The sequence below is a fragment of the Eulemur rufifrons genome, chromosome 9 (assembly GCF_041146395.1).
Source record: "Eulemur rufifrons isolate Redbay chromosome 9, OSU_ERuf_1, whole genome shotgun sequence".
NCBI lineage: Eukaryota > Metazoa > Chordata > Mammalia > Primates > Lemuridae > Eulemur > Eulemur rufifrons.
Window position 1 is genome coordinate 14,218,754 of NC_090991.1, and position 19,317 is coordinate 14,238,070.

At 54.7% G+C, this 19,317-nt stretch overlaps 1 protein-coding gene across 1 annotated transcript in view; it reads right to left on the bottom strand.

The window, feature by feature from the left end:
* The window catches only part of RAP1GAP2 (RAP1 GTPase activating protein 2), a 228,243-nt gene that overhangs the window by 179,918 nt on the left and 29,008 nt on the right, over positions 1-19,317 (bottom strand). The window contains exon 3 of the mRNA XM_069483478.1: positions 9,235-9,270. Coding sequence (XP_069339579.1) covers positions 9,235-9,270 — 36 coding nt within the window. The remainder of the gene's footprint in view (positions 1-9,234; positions 9,271-19,317) is intronic.

Genomic DNA, 19,317 nt, shown 5'->3' on the forward strand with positions numbered 1-19,317 from the left:
CGCCGGGTCACACAGGTCCTTCCGGACATGGCACGTGCTTGCCAGTGCCCCAGACCCCCTCCCTGCAGTTGTATCCAGTCCTGTCGGGTCCCTGCAGGCATCTGGCTCTGTCCTCAGAAAGAAGAGATGAGGTCCTAAGTTAGAAAGCAGCGAAGGAGGAGGAGCTGGACGGGAGCTGGCGGGCAGCGCATCACACAGACCGAGCGCCGGCCTCTCACAGACCGATCCCGCCTCCACCACCTCCGTGCTGCACTATCTCAAGCCAGGAACATCCCTGCTCAGGGTCTCAGTTTACTGATCTGTAAATCAGGAGGTCAAAGCTCATGGTCCCTACTTGTCCATCCTCAGGTCCACAGGGCTCCTGCAGGCTGCCAGGAAAACCTAATCCTTCCAACAGAGATCACCCCAGGCAGTGAGGCATCCCAAATACAGCCAGGGAGGCCAAGGATGACCAGCCGGGGGAAGAGAAGACTCTGGGTCCGAGAGCAGCCTTCCAGGGTCTAAAGGGCTCGCAGAAGAAAGAGGGAATGGCCTTATTTATGGGTGGGGGGTGGGGGAAGCAAGGGATAAGATTGCACTAAGCAGTGGCAGTTACAGAGATTCCAGATGAAAATAATGGTCAGCTTTGAACAAGCAGAGCTACATTGCAATCAAATAGGCATCCTTGTGAGGTAATAAGCTCCCCATCACCAGAGGTAACCAAGCTCAGGCTGGGGAGTACATGGACAAGAAGCACAAGGGATGTACAATCTGGGCAATCAAGAGCCTTTCTCTGAAGCCCAGCAGGAGCAATTCCTCCCCAGCCCTGGCCAAATCCAGCTCCCGATGAGCCAGGACAGTTCTCTGGCCTCCTCTTCCACAGGGCCTTCAGCCTTCCCGTCCAGGCCAGGCTAGCAGGCCTCTAGGCCTGGGGAGGCCTGTGAGGAAGCCCCATTGCATGGCCGGAGGATGGAGGTCCACGAGGATTAAGGAGCTGAATGGGGTGCAGGAGGCCCCCCAGGGATGGCTGGGCCTGGGCTGGTGGGCCACAGGCTGCCCCACCCGCAGTTTCCTCTCCTGCATCCCTGCCTTTACCCCCCACATTAACACAGCCCTGTCCCATGGGACCAAGAAGGAACATTCTACTCCACCAGCCACAGGGAAACACCCTCACGGGCTTCAGGAATCAGCAGAACCCCTCCTGCCCACCATCCCACACCCATCTCCAAAGAGCCCCAATTCCTAGTATCTGTGGGCCAGGGCCGCCAGCCGGCTCCCTGCCTGCCCACCAGCAGATACCTGCGAGACCTGGTCATGTCCAGGGGAGCTGTCTGTCCACCAAGAAACCAGAACAGGGACTCACCAGGGCTTCCTGGGCATGGTGGGGACCAGCTGGGAGGAAGGCCCAGAGCACACGGGTCCCTGCAGTTTGCAGACCTGGCTGCCTGGCAAATGGCACCTCCAGGTGCAGCCCCAGTGCCTGGTAATGAAATCGAGCCACAGCCTAATTGCCGGCTAAGCACCCGCCTGCCTTGCCTCTCCCTGTAGCCACTCACGCCCCGAGACTTCAGATCCCAAAACAGGGATGTTCGTGGTTACCATAGGAACTTGCCAAAGCCAAAAAAGGCACCACACAGGCACCCACATGGGTCCCCAAAGCTCATGTCCACCTGCACAGGCGTGCACGCCCACGCCCCCACATGCCTACACACACTCACACGCCAGCGCTGTTCTCAGGCTCAGGGCCCATCGTGAAGAAATGAATGAACCAGAGTCTGACACTCGAGACAGAAACAGGCACGCTCCCCTCGGCCCCACCTGGGCACGTTTGAAAGTGAGTTCCCCGTCTGCTGGTGCAGCCAGTGTTCACCTGGAGCTCACCTGCTAAAGGCGCTTCGGTCGCGGAGCAGGACAGCAGCCCTTGGCCACAGACCGACTCTCACAGCCCTCAAGGCACCTCTCCTCTGCCCCCTTCTATGGGGTGGGAGGTGGGAGGGTCGGGATGGGGATGGAAGATAGTCTGGGTGGGAGAATGGGAGTGCAAGGGAGATTTCGTACTCAGAGCCTTCTTCCCTCCCCTCCCCCAAGCTGCGCAAACTCCCCTGTTCCCCATCTCCGCACATGGGACCAGCATCCACCCAGGGCTCACCCGGAAACCTGGAAGTCATCACCTTGACCCCCTCCTCGCCCTCACCACGTCCAAACCAGCGCCAGGCTGGGCAGTCCATTCCCTCCAGCCCCACTGCCCCCTCCCCAGCCTGCCCATCTCCTCCCCAGCCCCTCTGATCAGCCAAAGGGGCCCTCAGACTCCAGTCGGACCCTGTCACTCTCCTGGCTCTAAGCCCTTGGATCAAGCCCCAGCCCCCCCAGCCCCCGCCCCCGCACTCCCACACCCACTCTCTGTCTGACGATAATAACAGCTCCCAGGTCCTGCCCGTCTGCCAGAGCTGCTTCACGCCCCACCGCCTTCATGTGTGCGGGTTGCTGCTGCCGGGATTGCCTCTCCCTCCCCGCCGACCTTACACACCCTTGGAGACGGCTCAGGCATCTCCAGGTTTCCAGGAAGCCCCTCTCCATCCTCTCAAAGGGCATCTCAGCGTTTGTCCCATCCCACGGCAACTGTCTGTGCCCTGCGGAATGCCAGCGCCCAGGAAATGTTAGCTGAACTGACTCAGCCTTCTATCCCCTAAAACCTCAAGCTCCCCCTGTCCCTGACAACCCCAGCAAACTCAGCAGACGCCCTAGATGTGTAGGAGAGGAGCTGACTAAGATGAGTCAGCCCCAGAAGGTTCTAGAACATCTCTGTGGTGCCTCAGGATTCTTGTAATCTACAATAAACAGAGACCTGGTGGCCAAAGGTGCGGAAATGAATTGGTGATCGTGGCCCTCAACCAGTGCATGAAAAAGCCATTAAATTGGAATCCAGGGGTGAACTGCAGAGAAATGGACTTTCTGGAAGGCAGGCTGAAAAGCTGGAGACACAGGTGTGGTGCCCAGAATGCGCTTGCTGACTCCAAGAGAGCCAGGAGAGACGATGTCTGCAAAGATAATCCCCTAGATCTTGTGGGTGTGCGATTCTCCCAGAATGGGGACGGAGGCCTGCGGGAGAGCAAGGGACAGCAGTTCCTTGAATTCGCAGCCCCTGTCCTGCAGGGACAATGTCTCCAGCAGTGGTCATCGGGGACGCCAGGGGCCAAGGGAAGCTACACTGAGACACGCTGTCTGCTCCTGCCCTGTGTGCCACCATCTTTCTAATGGGATTTGGAATTCTTAGCTGGCTAAACCTGAACCTTAGGATAGGGGTCACTGTGTGGTGTCTCTGGCCAAACTACGGTTCAGCAGAAATGCTGCCCCCAGCCAGGAGTGGGCACCTGCACGCCCTCTCCGTCCCCCTCCTGAGGAAGAGAGCAGAGGGCACCGTCACACCCAGGCTCCAGTACCACACCTTATCCCCAACCAGAGATGCCATTTCTAGGGACCAAGGCCTGGGTTGGATTCTTTTTCCTAGAAGGCAGTGGATTTTCACCTTCCCTGGCATCAGGAGGGTGCACGATACTGTGCCCCCAGCGGTGGGGACAGGATGCCCTGAGCCATCACCGCACTTACTCCGTCCCCCCATGGCCAGTCCCTGTGTGGGACGGTCGTCTCAGGTAGCTGGAGCCCACGCGGCCAGCAGGCAGACAGACACAGATACACACACACATATACCCCTCTTTCTTTAGCCAAGGGGTCGCCAAGGAGGGAGGGCAGGGGAAGAGAAAGGAGCAGAGGAAAGTCTTGGGGCTCCTGCTGAGGTCTTCCCCCTCTGGATGCTGCTTCAGGGACCCCCGGGAGGAAACCTCAGACACCAGGCCCCACCAACCCGGGCCCTCCTCTGAGGAAGTTTAGTCTGACCCAATACTGCAGACAAGGACCTTGTCCCAACCCGGCACCCAGAGCAGAGGAGAGAAGGGGGAGCCCCACAGGCTAAGCCTGCCTCTCCCCCTCCAACCCTCCACCGGCCTGTGATAGGCTGAGCGTGACGGCCCATGACTGATTCACTCGGCAAATATGGACCGAGAACCTGCTTTGTGCCAAGCTCTGTGTTAGGCCCTGGGGAGCCCCTGCGCTCACAGACGTTCATTCCCACGTGCATGTATTCGCTCACTCAACAGCGAGCGCCTACCACCGCCGGGGGCCTGTGAGCAGTACAAAAGGACATAAGCCATGAATGTAAACTCCTAGAATGCCAAGGCTGGAAGAGAGCAGGTTGTACATTAGTCCAACCCTCCCACTTTAAAGACAGGGAAACTGAGACCCAGAGAGGTTAACAATTTGCCCATTTGTTAGCCCAGGGCTATGACCTGGGCCTGCCAACACACACTGCAAGCCTCTTTCTCCTGCAGGGTTGTGCCACCACCCCCCTCCAGTGTTCCTGCATGGCCCACGCCCCTTGTACCCCCACTGCAGCTAAGTCAGTCCTTGCCTCTAAGGGTCCTCCTCGTCCAGGCACCACAGACATAATTTACTGGGCCTTTGGCAGGGGGATAAGCCCCAGGAAGCCAGGGGCACCCTCTCCCACGGTGTTGTGAGGCAGAGGTGCACGCTGTGGCCAAGGGCTCCACACACACAGCCCAGGAGTACACCAGGAAAACAAAGTAGGAAAGTCAGGCAGGGAGGTAGGTGCTGAGAACCACTCACTCCACCCTGGAAGGAACCAGCCACAAAGCACAGACCCAAATTCAAATCCCAACTCCATGACCTTGAACAAGTTTCCTAAACTCTCCAAGCCTCTATTTCCTCATCTGTAAAATGCATAGAGTAATGGTTCCTGTTTCATGAGATGGCTGCAAAGCCTCAGGAAAACAGTGCAATGAAAGCTTAGCACACAGTAAGTGCTTAATAGTGGCTAGGCCAGAGCCCTCATCTTCAGAGCTGCATGCCTCAGGGACGTCTCCAGAGTTCCATGGCTGACTGTCTTCATGTCAAGAGCACCAGGTCCCTGGGGAGGGACCGCGGCCATCAGGGAGCAACAGCCGCAGTCTGGGAATGTCCACCGCTCAGTGCAGACAGGCTGCACCAGTAGAGGGAACGATGCTCACCCAGCAGAGGCAGAGGAAGAAGGCTTCCTCGGGCCCGGGGGAGCCCCAGCAGTGTGCATCTGGCTGCCTAACTGACCTGCCAGTGAACAGAACCACATCCCGGGCATCTGGGCAGAATTCTATATTAGGTACTGCCCATGGGGGCGGGCGGTGGGAACTGGTCTTCCTTTAGTCCCAAGGGTATTGGGGTGACTCGATAGAATCTCTCACAGTGTCTGCGCATCCCACCACTCGTCTTTCTTCCCTGAGAATTAACCCCTCCCACATAGCGACGTTTCATCCATATGACCCCATCTCTCCAGCTAACCTGATTGAACCAGAAGCTGGACCAATCAGAGTCTCTCTATTCAACGGGTAATTTATATACCACTTTAAAGTATATAATTCAAGGGTTTTTAGTACATTCACAAGGTTGTGCAACCATTACTACCATCATTACACACTATCTAATTTCAGAACATTTTCATCATCCCCCAAAAAAGACTTTACAATTCACTCCTCCCCCAACAAGCCCCTAAGCCCTAAACAACCACTAATCTACAATATTTCTATCAATTTACCCATTCTAGACATTTCATATAAATGGAATAATACAATATGTGGTCTTTTGTGTCTGGCTTCTTTGTCTTAGCATTATGTTTTCAAGGTTCATCCATGGTATGATATGTATCAGTACTTCTTTCCTTTTCGTGGCCAAATAATATTCCATTGTATGGCTGGACCACATTTCAATCATCAGCTCATCTGTGGATGGACATCTGGGTTGTTTCCACTTTGGGCTGTCATTAACAATGCTGCTATGAACACTCATGGACAAGTTTTTGTGCAGACACACGTTTTCATTTCTCTTGGGTATAAACCTAAGAGTTTAATTGCTGGTCATATGGTAACTCTATGTTTTAACCTTCTGAGGAACCACCAGGCTGTTTTCGAAAGCAGTTGCATCATTTTACATTCCCACTGCTGTGTATAAGGGTTCCAATTTCTCCACATTGTCAACAATACTTGTTATTATCTGTCTTTCTTATTATGATCATGTTAGTGGGTGTGCAGTGGTATCTCACTGTGGTTTTGATTTACATTTCCCTGATGGCTAATGATGTTGAACATCTTCTCATATGCTCATTGTCCATTTATATATCTTCTTTGGAGAAATGTCTATACAGATCTTTTGCCCATTTTTTTGTGTCCTGTGTTTTTTTATTTATTTTTATTTTTATTTATTTTTTTTTTGAGACAAAGTCTTGCTCTGTTGCCTGGGCTAGAGTGCCATGGTGTCAGCCTAGCTCACAGCAACCTCAAACTTCCCAGCTCAAGCAATCCTTCTGCCTCAGCCTCCCGAGTAGCTGGGAGTACAGGCATGTGCCACCATGTCCGGCTAATTTTTTCTATATATATTTTTAGTTGTCCAGCTAATTTCTTTCTATTTTTAGTAGAGACAGGGTCTCACTCTTGCTCAGGCTGGTATTGAACTCCTGACCTTGAGCGATCCTCCCACCTCAGCCTCCCAGAGTGCTAGGATTACAGGCGTGAGCCACCTCGCCCGGCCCATTTGTTTTTGTATTGAGTTGTAAGAGTTCTTTATATCAATACATTCTAGATATGATTCTCTTATCAGATAAATGATTTGCAATATTTTCTCCCATTCTGTGTGTTGTCTGTTCACTTTCTTGATTGCATCCTTTGCAGCACAAAAGTTTTTAATTTTGATGAAGTTCAATTTATCTATTTTTTATTATTGTTGTTGCTGGTGCTTTTGGTGTCACAACTAAGAAAATAACACCTTATCTAAGGTCACACAGATTTACCCCTATATTTTCTTCTTAGAGTTTTATTATTTTTAGCTCTTATAGTCAGGTCTTTGACCTGTTTGAAGTTCACTGTTGTATATCGTATAAGTGAGGGGTCCAATTTCATTCTCTTGCATGTAGATATTCCACTGTCCCTGCACCATTTATTGAAAGACTGTTTTTCTCCATTCAATTGTCTTGGCACCTTTGTTGAAAATCAATTGACCATAAATGTGAGGGTTTATTTCTGAGCTCTGAATTCTGTTGGATTGATCTATATGTCTATCTTTATGCCAGTACCAGACAGTATGCCAGTACTGTCTTGATTATGGTAGCTTTGCAATAAGTTTTGAAATCAGGAAGTGTGAGTCTTCCAATTTTGTTCTTCTTTTTCAACATTATCCTTGAATTTCCATATGAATTTTAGGATCAGCTTATCAATTTCTGCAAAGAAGCTAGCTGGGATTTTGAAAGGGATGGGTTTCCAGTTCCTGGTTCAACCCCTCCCAAGCTGTAGCTCTACTTCCTCCCCTTGAGTTTCCTGAGGCACCCTGGTATATTTTCCATAAATTTCATCTCTTGTTTAACCAGATTACACTGGGGTTTTGTTTCTTGCAATCAAAGGAATCTTAACCAATAAAACTAGGAACACAGTGCTACACACTGTCCCAAACCATCATCTCAATGCCACCTCCCCAGATACCCAGAGATCCCGCTGGGGTTCCAATCTCAACACTGACCCATGTCCCCTGCCCTTCACTCTAACCCGTAACCGGTTCTCTTCCAGGTTACAAATATTGTATTTACCAGTTCAAGCAAACAGATCCTCAATAAATGCTTGTGAAATTAAACCAGAAGTCCCAACACAGCACCAAAAGAACACTCCTACCACTCCATACCTCTTAGCAACCCTCACGTCTATCATCTCATTCAATGTGAAGATGTGCTCTGGGAAGCTCTAGGAAAGACAGACATTGTTGTGCCCATTGGACAAAAGATATGGAAACAAGCCCAGAGATGTGAAGTGTCCTGCCTGGGGTGACTTGCCCTGAGCACTAGGCTGCACTGAGGCACACACCATGCCAAGCCAGCACAGGCATGGGGGGCCCACTCTCTTGCCCCACCTTTAAGAGCTGCTTTAGAAGCCATCTCCTCCCAGCAGCCTTCCAGGACTGCTCCAAGGCACTCCTGGTGTCAACTCTACAGAAAGACCAAAAGCTCTCAAAGGGCAGGAACAGTTTGTCCTCCATGCCAGCCCTGCTAACGCCTATCCTCACCTTTCTGAGCACACAAACCAAACTGGGAAGCCTCTTATTTTGACCCCTATGTATGCCAACCCTCAAGACTGGCTGTGCTTTGCCCAGGGACCTATACCCAGAAATACAGTCAGTGCTGGCAACTGAATGGCATGGTAGGGAGACCAGCCAGGAAAACCTTTCCTCTGACATGGGGGTGTGACAGCCCCGAGGAGCTGCCTCTGAAAGAGGGCAACCGATTACAGGCATTCTTCACGCACGAGCCAAGTCACAGGCAGCAGGAGAATATTTTGAACCAGTGGCCAATGCTATTTTCCTCCTAGAAATTCCTTCTCAGTTCACTCAGTTGGAGCAGGTGATAGTCATACTCACTGCCCCAAGGGAAGCATGCAGAAGGAAGTAGGCGATACTCTAAATCTCAAAGGAGAAACAGAGTAAAGGGGATCTTGTGCTTAAAAAAACAGGAGAAAGAGGATCAAGATGCAGACAAAATGGTCTCGCCAGAAATAAAGAAAGAAAAGGAAGGAAGACGGTGAGGGAAGAGAGGTCAGAGGTTCTAGGAGAGAGGTGTGCCTGGACAGACCTGGGAACACATGGTAAACCGAGGCAGACAATTCCCAGACCCTGAGTCTGCTGTGGAAGCCTCAGAGAGCCCCGGGGCCAAACTGACCAGCATGACATATGTCTGGTAACAGATGACTCAACGAGCATCTGACACCACAGCACACACACACATACACACACACACACACACACACACGCCCTGGGGAATGGCAGAATGACAGTCTAATAAGGTTGAGACTTCACATAGAAATTAAAGTGAAAGAAAATAAAATTATGTCTCTTACACTCCTAAGTCTGCAGCCCGAAAGTCACACTTGCTGCACACATTCCCACCATGCTGGTCCCTGCTGTTTCCATTCCCGCTTCTGCCCTTCCCCAGACACCCCAGAAATCAAGATCCCAGTCCAGCCTCCTCCAGCCCAGAAGCCCCATAGACTCGGACTGAAATCTGACAAATGCGACAGCCCCTCTCATGTTTCCCCCACACTGGGGGAACGAGGACCCCAGAGGAGCTCTGCTCTGCCATCGTCTCTGACCTTCACAGAACAGGAAGTAGCTACTTACTTGACCTTCAGACTCGCCAGCATGGTCTTGTCGATCCTGCCAAGAGAAAGCAAGGGCTTCGGTCAGTGCCAGGGCTGAAGGCTCCCACATAGCACCTGCAGGGGAGGGGATCCTAGGCCAGCCCAGACCACCAGACCGGCAGGGCTCTGCAGCAGACAGCTGCTACAGGGGCAGGTTCCCCGCCAGCCAAGCGAGGAAGGTAGGACTGTGAGTTCTGGGAGGGCTGGGCCCACACAAAGCCCTACGAGATGACTACCATTATTATACCCATTTTAGAGATGAGGAAACTGAGGCTCAGAAGGTAAAGTCACTGGCCCAGTCTGAACCCAGGTATTTGACTCCAGACCCAAGGATCCTAAGCACTTTGCATGCAGCCTCTCGCTTCACTACCGCTACCCCCACAAGAGGACTCTGCAACCCGGCTTCATGGGTCAGTGCCAGGTGGACATCACTATTTCCTGGGCTTCTGCTTTGGGAAGATGCAAGCAGGCCCAGCACCAGGGACCCTCCCTCCAGGGAGGCAGACCCCACTCCTGGGAGAGAACCCAACAGCAGGCGCCGGGGAGAACTGGCAGGTGGGTTCCCTCAGACCCAGGAGTTTGGAGCCGGGAGGATCACGTTTGCTGCAGACTGTCCCAGCAGCCAGCTCCTCCACCCCCAGCCTGTGCCCGCCCTCGCTGGAAGAGGAGGCAGCGCTGCCGAGCTTCTATTTTTACCCCCTGCATATGCCGGCCCTTATGGCTGCTACAAAGAGGCCCCTCCTCCCTCTCTGGGGACAGAAAGGGGGGCCATATTCCCACTGATGGCATCTCCTGTTTAGGGGTCAGGACCACCAGTGTCACCAGCACCAGTGCTGCCACCACCAGCATCACCTCGCTATTAGTGTCACCATCACTATCCATGTCACCACGTGCCACCATCACTAACAGTGTCATCACCCGCAGTGTCATCACCGGTGTCATCATCACAATCCATGTCACCATCACTATCAGTGCCAAAACCTCTGTGACTGTCACTGTCAGTGTCACCAAAATCACCACCACCTCCAGGATGCTTGAAATCCTGGAAAGTTCTCTCAGGCAAACCCTGTCTAGCCAGCTCAGCTCTGCCTCAAGCTTCCCAAACACATGACGACGGGGAGAGGAGAGGTGTCGGGCCACATGGTGAGGACAGGGAGCTGTGCCAGCCCTCACAAGTCAGCCCTGAGGCCTGGAGCTAGAGGGGGGATCCTTTCACTCTGAGGAAGCTCCCAGCACCTGGCTGCAGTCCCCAACAGCAACGAAGCTGCATCCCCAGCGTCCTGGCCCACGTCCCTTCCGGTTTCTTCCCCACACTCCCTCCTGGGCCCCTTCCTTGGCACTTGCACTACTGGTCCCTGAGGCTCTCACCCAGGCCCCCCACCCCTTCTGACCTGCAGATCCTCCTCCTCTCCCATGCAGCCCACCAGACCCCCAGATCTGACCAGGAGTCAGACCCCCACATTCTGCCGGACCATCTCCAACCCAGAGCTACCCACTGGGAATCCCTAATAGTAAGCCCTTACATTTCACATTTTCTCAAGGAATCTCTTATAATTCTTACAACACCTCTGTGTTGTGGGTGAGGCAGAAATTCCAAGCTGACACATGGGGAACCTGAGACCCAGACAGGGGAAGTGTCCCATTCGAGTTCCTCAATAGTCAAGGTGGAGTCAGCACGAGCCCCCGGACTCCTGGTGTGTGCCCTCCCGACCTCTGTCTGGTCAGCCCCAACCACCACGCCACCCACCAGCTCCTTGGGTCACAGGGGCCCCCGGGCCCATCCACGCCTACCCAGCAGCCCGCCCACCAGGGTTCCCACGCTGGGGTGTGGCCCCGGGAGGGCGGGGCCTGTGGTTTGGGCAAGGCTGAGATGGGAGATGGGGCGGTGGCTGCGGGGCTTTCTCTTTCAGGGCGCCCAAGTCCCTGGGTGCCCTCCCTCCCCTGGGCCATCCCCCTCACCCTCATCAGCTTGTCTGCCCCTGACACCGGTGGTGATCCACCCTGCCTCCAATGGAGCTTTGAAAACACCACCCGAGAGATTATGTTCAGCGTCTGGAGGGCTCCAGGAATCTGTGACACCCCCTGCAGCTGACAACCATCCCCAGAGAATGCCCAAACTCCAGTCCAGCCCTCTTGCTTGCACCAACCTTCCAACCCCACCACAAGGCCCTGCCATCCCCTCAAACTCAAGGGGCCCCAACCATATGCCTGCTGGGTGCAAAACACCCCACTTAGCCAGTCCACAAGCTCCTGCTGAGCACGTGTGATGTGCCAAGCATCCAAGAGACCACAGTGAATGACACGGAAGGTCCCTGCCATCCTGGAACCCACAGCCCGTGGACACTGTGGTTAGCACATGGGGGTCTCCTGGGCATACTAGGGCTCTTCCCCCGCCTTCACCTTTGCCTCACAGACAGCCCTGGGCAGCCACACTCCTATCCTCCCCCTTACCTGGCCAGGTTCAAACCTCAGGCCTGGACTTTTCCCAGGGCTCTGGAGCAGTGGTCTTGACACACGGGGATTCATTTGCGGTGACACTAAACTGAGACCCAGAACCTTGCAAAGGGAGCTTTCTGATGGCCGTCCCTCTGTCTGCGCCACACCTCCCAGAGGAAGGCAGGTCTCAGCTGCTTCCCAGACAGCAGCCACCCTCGGGACGGCAGCGCCTTGGCCCAGGCATCAGGGACGGCCCGTGAGCGGGCACTAGGCCACACGGTGCCACGCTGGCATCACCTCATCCTCACTGTCCCATCTGTCGAACGTGGAGTGCGCACCACCCCTGCCTGCCCGAGGACGGATGACAAAGTGCCGTCAAAGGGGGAAAGGGAACAAGAAGCTGCACACGGACGGACGGACGGACGGACGGACGGACGGGAGGAACTGCCCCGAGGAACAGGGCCGCCCTCCCCAGCCCTCCTGTGCCTCCCGCCCTCTCTCTCTCTCGCCCTCCGTGCCACCCCCAGTAGCCCACCCTTTTCCACTCCAGGACACCCCTCTGGCCGCCCTCCCCCCGCACCCTCTCCCAGTTTGACTACACCCCGGGCCCAGACGCTGAAAGGAAACCGATAATGAAAACCACTAGACTCTGTTCCCCAGCTGGGGAGAAGCTGCCGGCAGCTGGTCACCAGAGACAAGCCTTTGACCTCAGCCCCCCACTTTCTGGCCCCTTGGGAAGGAAAGAGCATCTCCCTTCTCCCAGACAGAAGCTTAGAGGCAAAAGGTGGCCCCGAGGGCCAGGTGGGAGGCTGGGGCGCAGGCAGGGCTGGGGCGGGGGCCTTCGCAGACAGGCCTGCCCCTCCGCTCAAACTCAGCCCAAGCCCAGGCAGCCCGGAGGCCCAGCGGGTCACAGACTCCCCTGCCACGAGGTCACAGCAACGGCGTAGACAGGAGCGTAACACACATGCACAGACTCAAACACACATGGCTACAGAAGACCAGAGGTGCAGATGGGCACCTGCTCAGAAACACGGAGTGCACGTGTGATCACATGTATGGGCACACGCTTCACACACGCCTGCACACACAGACAGGCAGTCACAGTCACACACACATGCCTGCACACACAGTCTCAGGTGCGTGCACACACATTCACAGAAATCCCAGACGCTCACACACGGGAACCCACTGACAGAGACACACTCAACGACAGTCAACACACACTCACGCTTCGACCTGCCCACAGGCAGCCAGCTCCGACCTTCTGCATTTCCTAGCAGACTGTGCCCCGGGACAGTGAGGAAAGCTTACAGTTTCTGATGTCCCCACCAGGATCCTCCAGCTCTACCTGCGGGGTGTCTGCAGGCCCAGCTCTCAGGCACGGTCCGAGCCCCTCTGCTCCCCCAGGCAGCCCAGGCGCCCAACAAGACTGCACCTCTAAGTTCGCTTCCATCATCCAACCGCCCTCCCATCTGTCACCCACCATCCGAAGCCCCCAAAGGAGACGCTGCGCTTCCGGCCAAACATGGTTGTGACCACCGGGCCCTGGGCCCCAGCAACGTCCCCAGGGCTGTCGGCGAGAGGAGAGGGCCGTGGTGCAGCAGGGTCAGTGCCAGCACAGGGCGGGGCGCCCAGCGTGGCGCCTCCCACCTCGCCTGTCCCCCAACCCGAGCTTCCTGTGGGTGAGGCTGCAGGGGTGGGAGGTGTGTCCTGCCCTCCAGGAGGCACCAAGACAGGCAGGGGAGGGTGTGGAGGGCAGCTTCCCCACACCCAGAGGAACCCACAGCTCCGGAAGGGGCTCGGCTGGCAGATTGCTCCACAGCCCCAGTTGGCAGCTCGGCCCACACAGCCCTGGCTTCCTGGAACCCAAAGGAGCCTTGAGGATTCCCACGACCATGCCTGGGAGGGAGGGGGGACCCAGCTGGGAGCCTCAGGGAGCTTCCCAGGGGCTGTCTGCGGCAGGGACCTTTACCTGCCTGCTCCAACATGGCTCAGCACGTACCAGATAAACCAGCCACACACGTAATCACACCAGCACACATGGACATAAGTATACATGCACACACGTGTGCACAGGGACACATGGGATACACATGCACAGGTACATATACATGCACTGAGTACACAAGTACATGCATGCTTACATACATGTCATTAGGTGCCTGCACACACGTGAGCACAGGCACTGCAAACTCATGCACACAAGGGCACACTCACATGCAGGTGCGTATAGGCATTAACAGAGACACCTGCACACACCTCTCATACGCTTACAAATCCCCATACGGACACATGCACCCACATGGATAGACACATGTGCTCACATGTACACATCAACACACTCAGACCACACACACACCCGTAAGGTGTATTCATACGTATCCATACACATACTTGGGCACAGACCTGAACTTGTCAGACCCGCTGAGTGTCTAGACAGAGGTCAGAGCAGCGCCAAGCTCCATGCCTACAGTGGGAGGTGGAGGGCGGCATCTGTGTGCAGGTGGGTTTGTCTTTCCAGCTGAACCACAGTGCGAGTCCTCGTCTCTGCATGCACCAGTGCGGACCACGCCAGGCGCACAGCAGGCGCTTACTAATGACAGCCCCTTAGGGGGCAGTGGCACATACACTATAGCGGACACTGGGGTAGGTGAGCACAGCCAGGCGCCAGGCCCCCGCCCCGCGGCAAGCAGTGGAGAAAGGGAACTGAGCGGTCACAGCTGCCACCATTGGCCTCTCTCTCTGGCCAACCCTCCCCGCAGCTTCCTGTCCAGGACCTGCTGATTCTCAGAAGTCAGAGGCTCCGTGCTGAGGTGCCAGGGGCCAACCATAGGCTGTGGACAAAGGGCACAAGGATTTCTATTTTCTGGACCCCTCTGCAGCAGGGGACACTACAGAGCCCTAAGGCAGCACCCTGGGTGGGCTGGAGAAGCAGCTTCGGGGTCCCAGCCCAGCACAGGGCTGGGGGGTGGCTCCCTTCCTCCAAGGCAGCTGACCCCCAGCAGGAGCCCGGAGGTCCTCAGTTCAGGCTTCCCCCTCCACCCCCACTTCTGCCCTAGGAAAGGAGGATCAGTAGGTTCCCTCTCTGGGGTGGCTTCAGACCACTGGCTTCCCGCTGGAAATCTGCTCCAGAGAGCCACGAGTGCCTCTCACCCCACCGCACCCAACCCACACCCAGGAGGTGCTGAGCAGGTGCCGCGCACGCCTTGGGTCCTACCTGCCCTGCCTCCATGTGGCCTCCCTCTGAGAAGAACCCCTCTGCGCTCCATCCACCCCAGGGTCAGGAGTGAGCATCTGACCAGGCCTGTCCAACCAGGGCTTCCACTCTCCCGGCTGCAGTGACCTAAGCGGACCCAGTAAGACTTGATCCCAGGACACTTCCCCTGCTAAACCACAGGGCGAAAGCCTGGGGCTGTGGAGACTGTAGGAAAATGAAAACAACCCGCAGAAAGGCAGAGACAGAAGCAGGGGAAAGATCAGGTCTCAAGAGCATCATCTGAGCTCCTGGATCCGGCTGTGCTGGAAGCCAGCTGCCCCCTGGGCAGAGAAGAGGGAGCAATATGTCCCTGTATTCCTAAAGCCAGCATGAGTTGGATCTCCCACTCTCCATTGAGAAAGTCTTGACTAGGAGGAAGCGCTTGATGAGAGAATGAATGCAACTGAGAAGGATGGGCCCACTGTCCCTTCTGCCTTCTCACCCCCTCGCCCCCTGCGACACTGACTCCTGCTCTAGGCCACGTGCCAGGCCAGGTGCAGAAGACACAGCTCACAGCCTCACCCCAAAGTTGCTGGAGTGGGCATCACATTAGTTGCTAATAACAAAATTCCTTTTGCAAATTAGTTGCTTCTTTATCTATTAGAGGGAGTTGACGGTGAGCACATCTTTGGAGCGTACTTTGCTGTGCCTTCACGTGTGAGAGGTGGGGTAACAGTCACATCACACCTGGGCACACCCCACCACCCACACTGACCACGTGTGAATGTTGTCCATCACACGTATTCTAGGGGAACACAAAGCCAACAGATGCTCACAGTCCAGGCAGACACCCAGGGAGGAGCACCTGGACCAGGAAGGACTCGGGCCCAGGCCCATTCATCTGAAGGGCAGCAGGACAGCCTGGGGACCAGGCAGCAGTTGCATTTCAAGGCCTCAGCTGCTGCCACCCTGAGGCTGTCTTCCCCCACCTGGGACTCTGGCTCCTGGGAGCCACAAAAGGACTCAGACACCCGGCCAAGGAGCGGCAGTAGCCTGGCTGCGTCAGTCGGCGCAGGACTCACGGCCTCCTGGGCTGCCTGGATGCCGCTGGGGTCCAGGACCCCTGGAGAAGCCAGAAGCACCCAGCATGCCCCTCGCCCCCAGAGTGAGGACCTGGAATGAGAGAAGGGAGCTTCCCACACGGCTCTTCATTTACTCCACGAGCTCTGGAAGGGTGGCGAGAGCCATTCTTGAGCTTTCTCCACTCTCCCTCCCCCAGCTCCAGCCTCTCAAGCTTGAAGCCCTGCGACCTCAAGCACATTACCTAACCTCTCTAGGCCTCGGGTTTCCCCTCTGTAATACGCGGTGGCTGTCACCAACCTCACAAGTTACCAGTAAGCGTAAGCACTTCGCAAGGGCTCCAACACCTTTATGGGAGCCGTTACAATATAATTATTACCACTGAGGATTCCACCCCTGCTTCAGACCCTCTCAGCTTGCTGACCCCCAGCTCTGACCCCTGGTTCCTCTTCTGTGTGGGGTGGGCAGCGAAGGGGCCGTGAGCTCTCTGGGAAGGACTATGAGTCAAGAGAAAAGGGAAGCGCTCTGCGAGGAGGCCCAGCCCTCCGGGCCCCACCACAGCACAGCCCAGCTTCCTCCCAGAGCTCTGCTGACGCGGTCAGAGCAGGGACGAGGACAAACTGTGGGGACAAGGGAGCTGGGGGCAGCACCCGCATGTGTGAGTTTACAGTCGGCCAGCGCTGGCCGAACGGCTTAGCTCTTCTCAGTCTCACAACCTCCTCTGAGATGGTGCCACTGCTATCCCATTTTACAGTTGGGGACACTGAGGCTCTGGGAGGTTCAGGAACTTGACAAAATTCACCCAGCTTGACAGCTGCCTGCTCAAAGCTGCCCCATCGATCCTGGAGCCCACAGAAATGCACAATTCATGCAGTGCCCGTTTTACAGATGGGAAAAACAAGGCCCCGAAAGCAAAGCTCAACCATGGAGAGAGAACAACAATGAAGTAGGAAAGAGCAAGTGCCCAGGTCTTCCCAACCCTAGCCAGATGGGCTCCTCTCTCGACGTTGCTCCTCGACCACGAGGGCTGTGAGTGTTCCTGGAGGACCAGCTTGGGGGCAAGTCCCAGCCAGAGCCCCAACCCCAGAGCAGAGCCCCAGGGAACCCATCCAGCTCTATGGGCTTTTGAGGCAGGCAGAGCTGGGCTCAGAGGAGGAGAGGCAGCACAGGCTCCTGTCAGCAGCGGCCCCTCCATTATGTCCCCAGGTCCCTGGGGCAGGAGGGAAGGAAGGGACAGTGTGGTTTCCTCGGCTTGGGCAGCTTGGACCTCGCAGCCACCAGTGGGAGCTGAAGATGAGACAAGCTCCTTTCCCAGGCGAGGAGATGAGGCAGTTACCAGAAGTTCAGGAAACAGGCCCTAGAGAAGCAGGCACTAGATCTTCCGGCCTACCTGGTCCCCTTTCCTTACAGTGTGAGCTGGCACCAGTACTGTCCCCATCGAGCTCAGCTCTCATTCCAGCTCCACCACCAAGTCACTCTGCACAGGTCACCTACTCTCTGAGGCTTCAATCTACCATTCATCAAAAGAGAGACTTAGATTGGCCTCTGCTTCCTCCATAAGCCAGGTGAAGGTAAAGGATGATAGCAGGACGATGGCAGAGAAAGACACTCTGATCTCCAGGAAACAGGGCACAGTGGGCATTCCGAGCCAGCAACCCCACAGCAGTTAGGAATTCACACCTTGGGGTCAAGATAAAACAGCATCTAGCACCTGCATAGTGATTTACAATCCACAGACCAATTTCCCCCTGCACTATCTCAAGGGCCAGACTGAATTTCCCACCGCACAAGTCCTGAAAAGCAAGATAACGACAGATGGCAAGTTGAGTACTTGTGAAGATGGGGTTTCAAGAGCAGGACCCAGACAAATCATGATTGCACAATTTATCCTTATCTGTTCAGCAAGGCCAGCCTACCAAGAGAGTTGCTAGCAATACGTGGCTGCAGACTAAAGAAGCTACAAATTTTACCACAGTTAAAAAGTTTTAAATAGCCAGACATGGTAGATCACACCTGTAGTCCCAGCTACTCAGGAGGCTGAGGTGGGAGGATCACTTGAGCTCCAGAGTTTGAGGCCATAGTGAGCTATGATCTCACCAGTGCACTCCAGCCTGGGTGACACAGTAAGACCGTTAAAAAAAAAAAAATTAAATAATAATAAGGCATCACTTTTACCCACCCAATAATAAAGTTTAAAAAAGCCTTGAGGCCAGGCACAGTGGCTCATACCTGTAATCTCAGCACTCTGGGAGGCCGAGGCAGGGGGACTGCTTGAGGCCAGGAGTTTGAGACCAGCCTGAGCAAAAGACCCTATCTCTACAAAAAGTAGAAAAATTAGCTGGGTGTGGTGGCATACACCCCTAGTCCCAGCTACTGGGGAGGCTGAGGCAGGAGGATTGCTTGAGCCCAGGAGTTTGAGGCTGCAGTGAGCTATGATGATGCCACCGCACTCTAGCCTGGGCAACAAAGCAAGACTCTGTCTCATACACACACACACACACACACACACACGCCTTGATAATGGTGTAAGGGTATAAAGACACAAGCATCCCATTAATGTGTAGATATCGGGCAATATCTACATGATGGTTAATTTTATATGCTAACTTGATTGGGCTAAGGGATGCCCAGATAGCTGGCAAACATTATTTCTGTGTGTGTCCGTGGGATGTTTCCAGAAGAGATTAGCATTTGAATTGGCAGACTGAGTAAAGGTCATCCTTACCAGTGCGGGTGGGCATCATCCAATCTGTTGAGGGCCCACATAGAACAAAAAGGTGGAGGAGGGCAAACCTACTTTCTTTTTTTTTTTTTTTTTTTTTGTTGAGACAGAGTCTCGCTTTGTTGCCCAGGCTAGAGTGAGTGCCGTGGCGTCAGCTTAGCTCACAGCAACCTCAGACTCCTGGGCTCAAGCGATCCTACTGCCTCAGCCTCCCGAGTAGCTGGGACTACAGGCATGTGCCACTATGCCCGGCTAATTTTTTCTATATAGATTTTTAGTTGTCCGTATAATGTCTTTCTATTTTTAGTACAGACGGGGGTCTCGCTCTTGCTCAGGCTGGTCTCGAACTCCTGACCTTGAGCAATCCACCCGCCTCGGCCTTCCAGAGTGCTAGGATTACAGGCGTGAGCCACCACGCCCGGCCTCAAACACACTTTCTGATTGAGCTGAGACATCCATATTCTCCTGTCCTTGGATATCAGTGCTCCTAGTTCTTGGGCCTTAGGACTTGTACTGGAACTCTATCACTGGCTTTCCTGTGTCTCCAGTTTACACACTGTAGGACTTCTCACCCTCCATAATTGTGTAAGCCAATCCCTCATAATAAATCTCTATCTACCTATCTATAT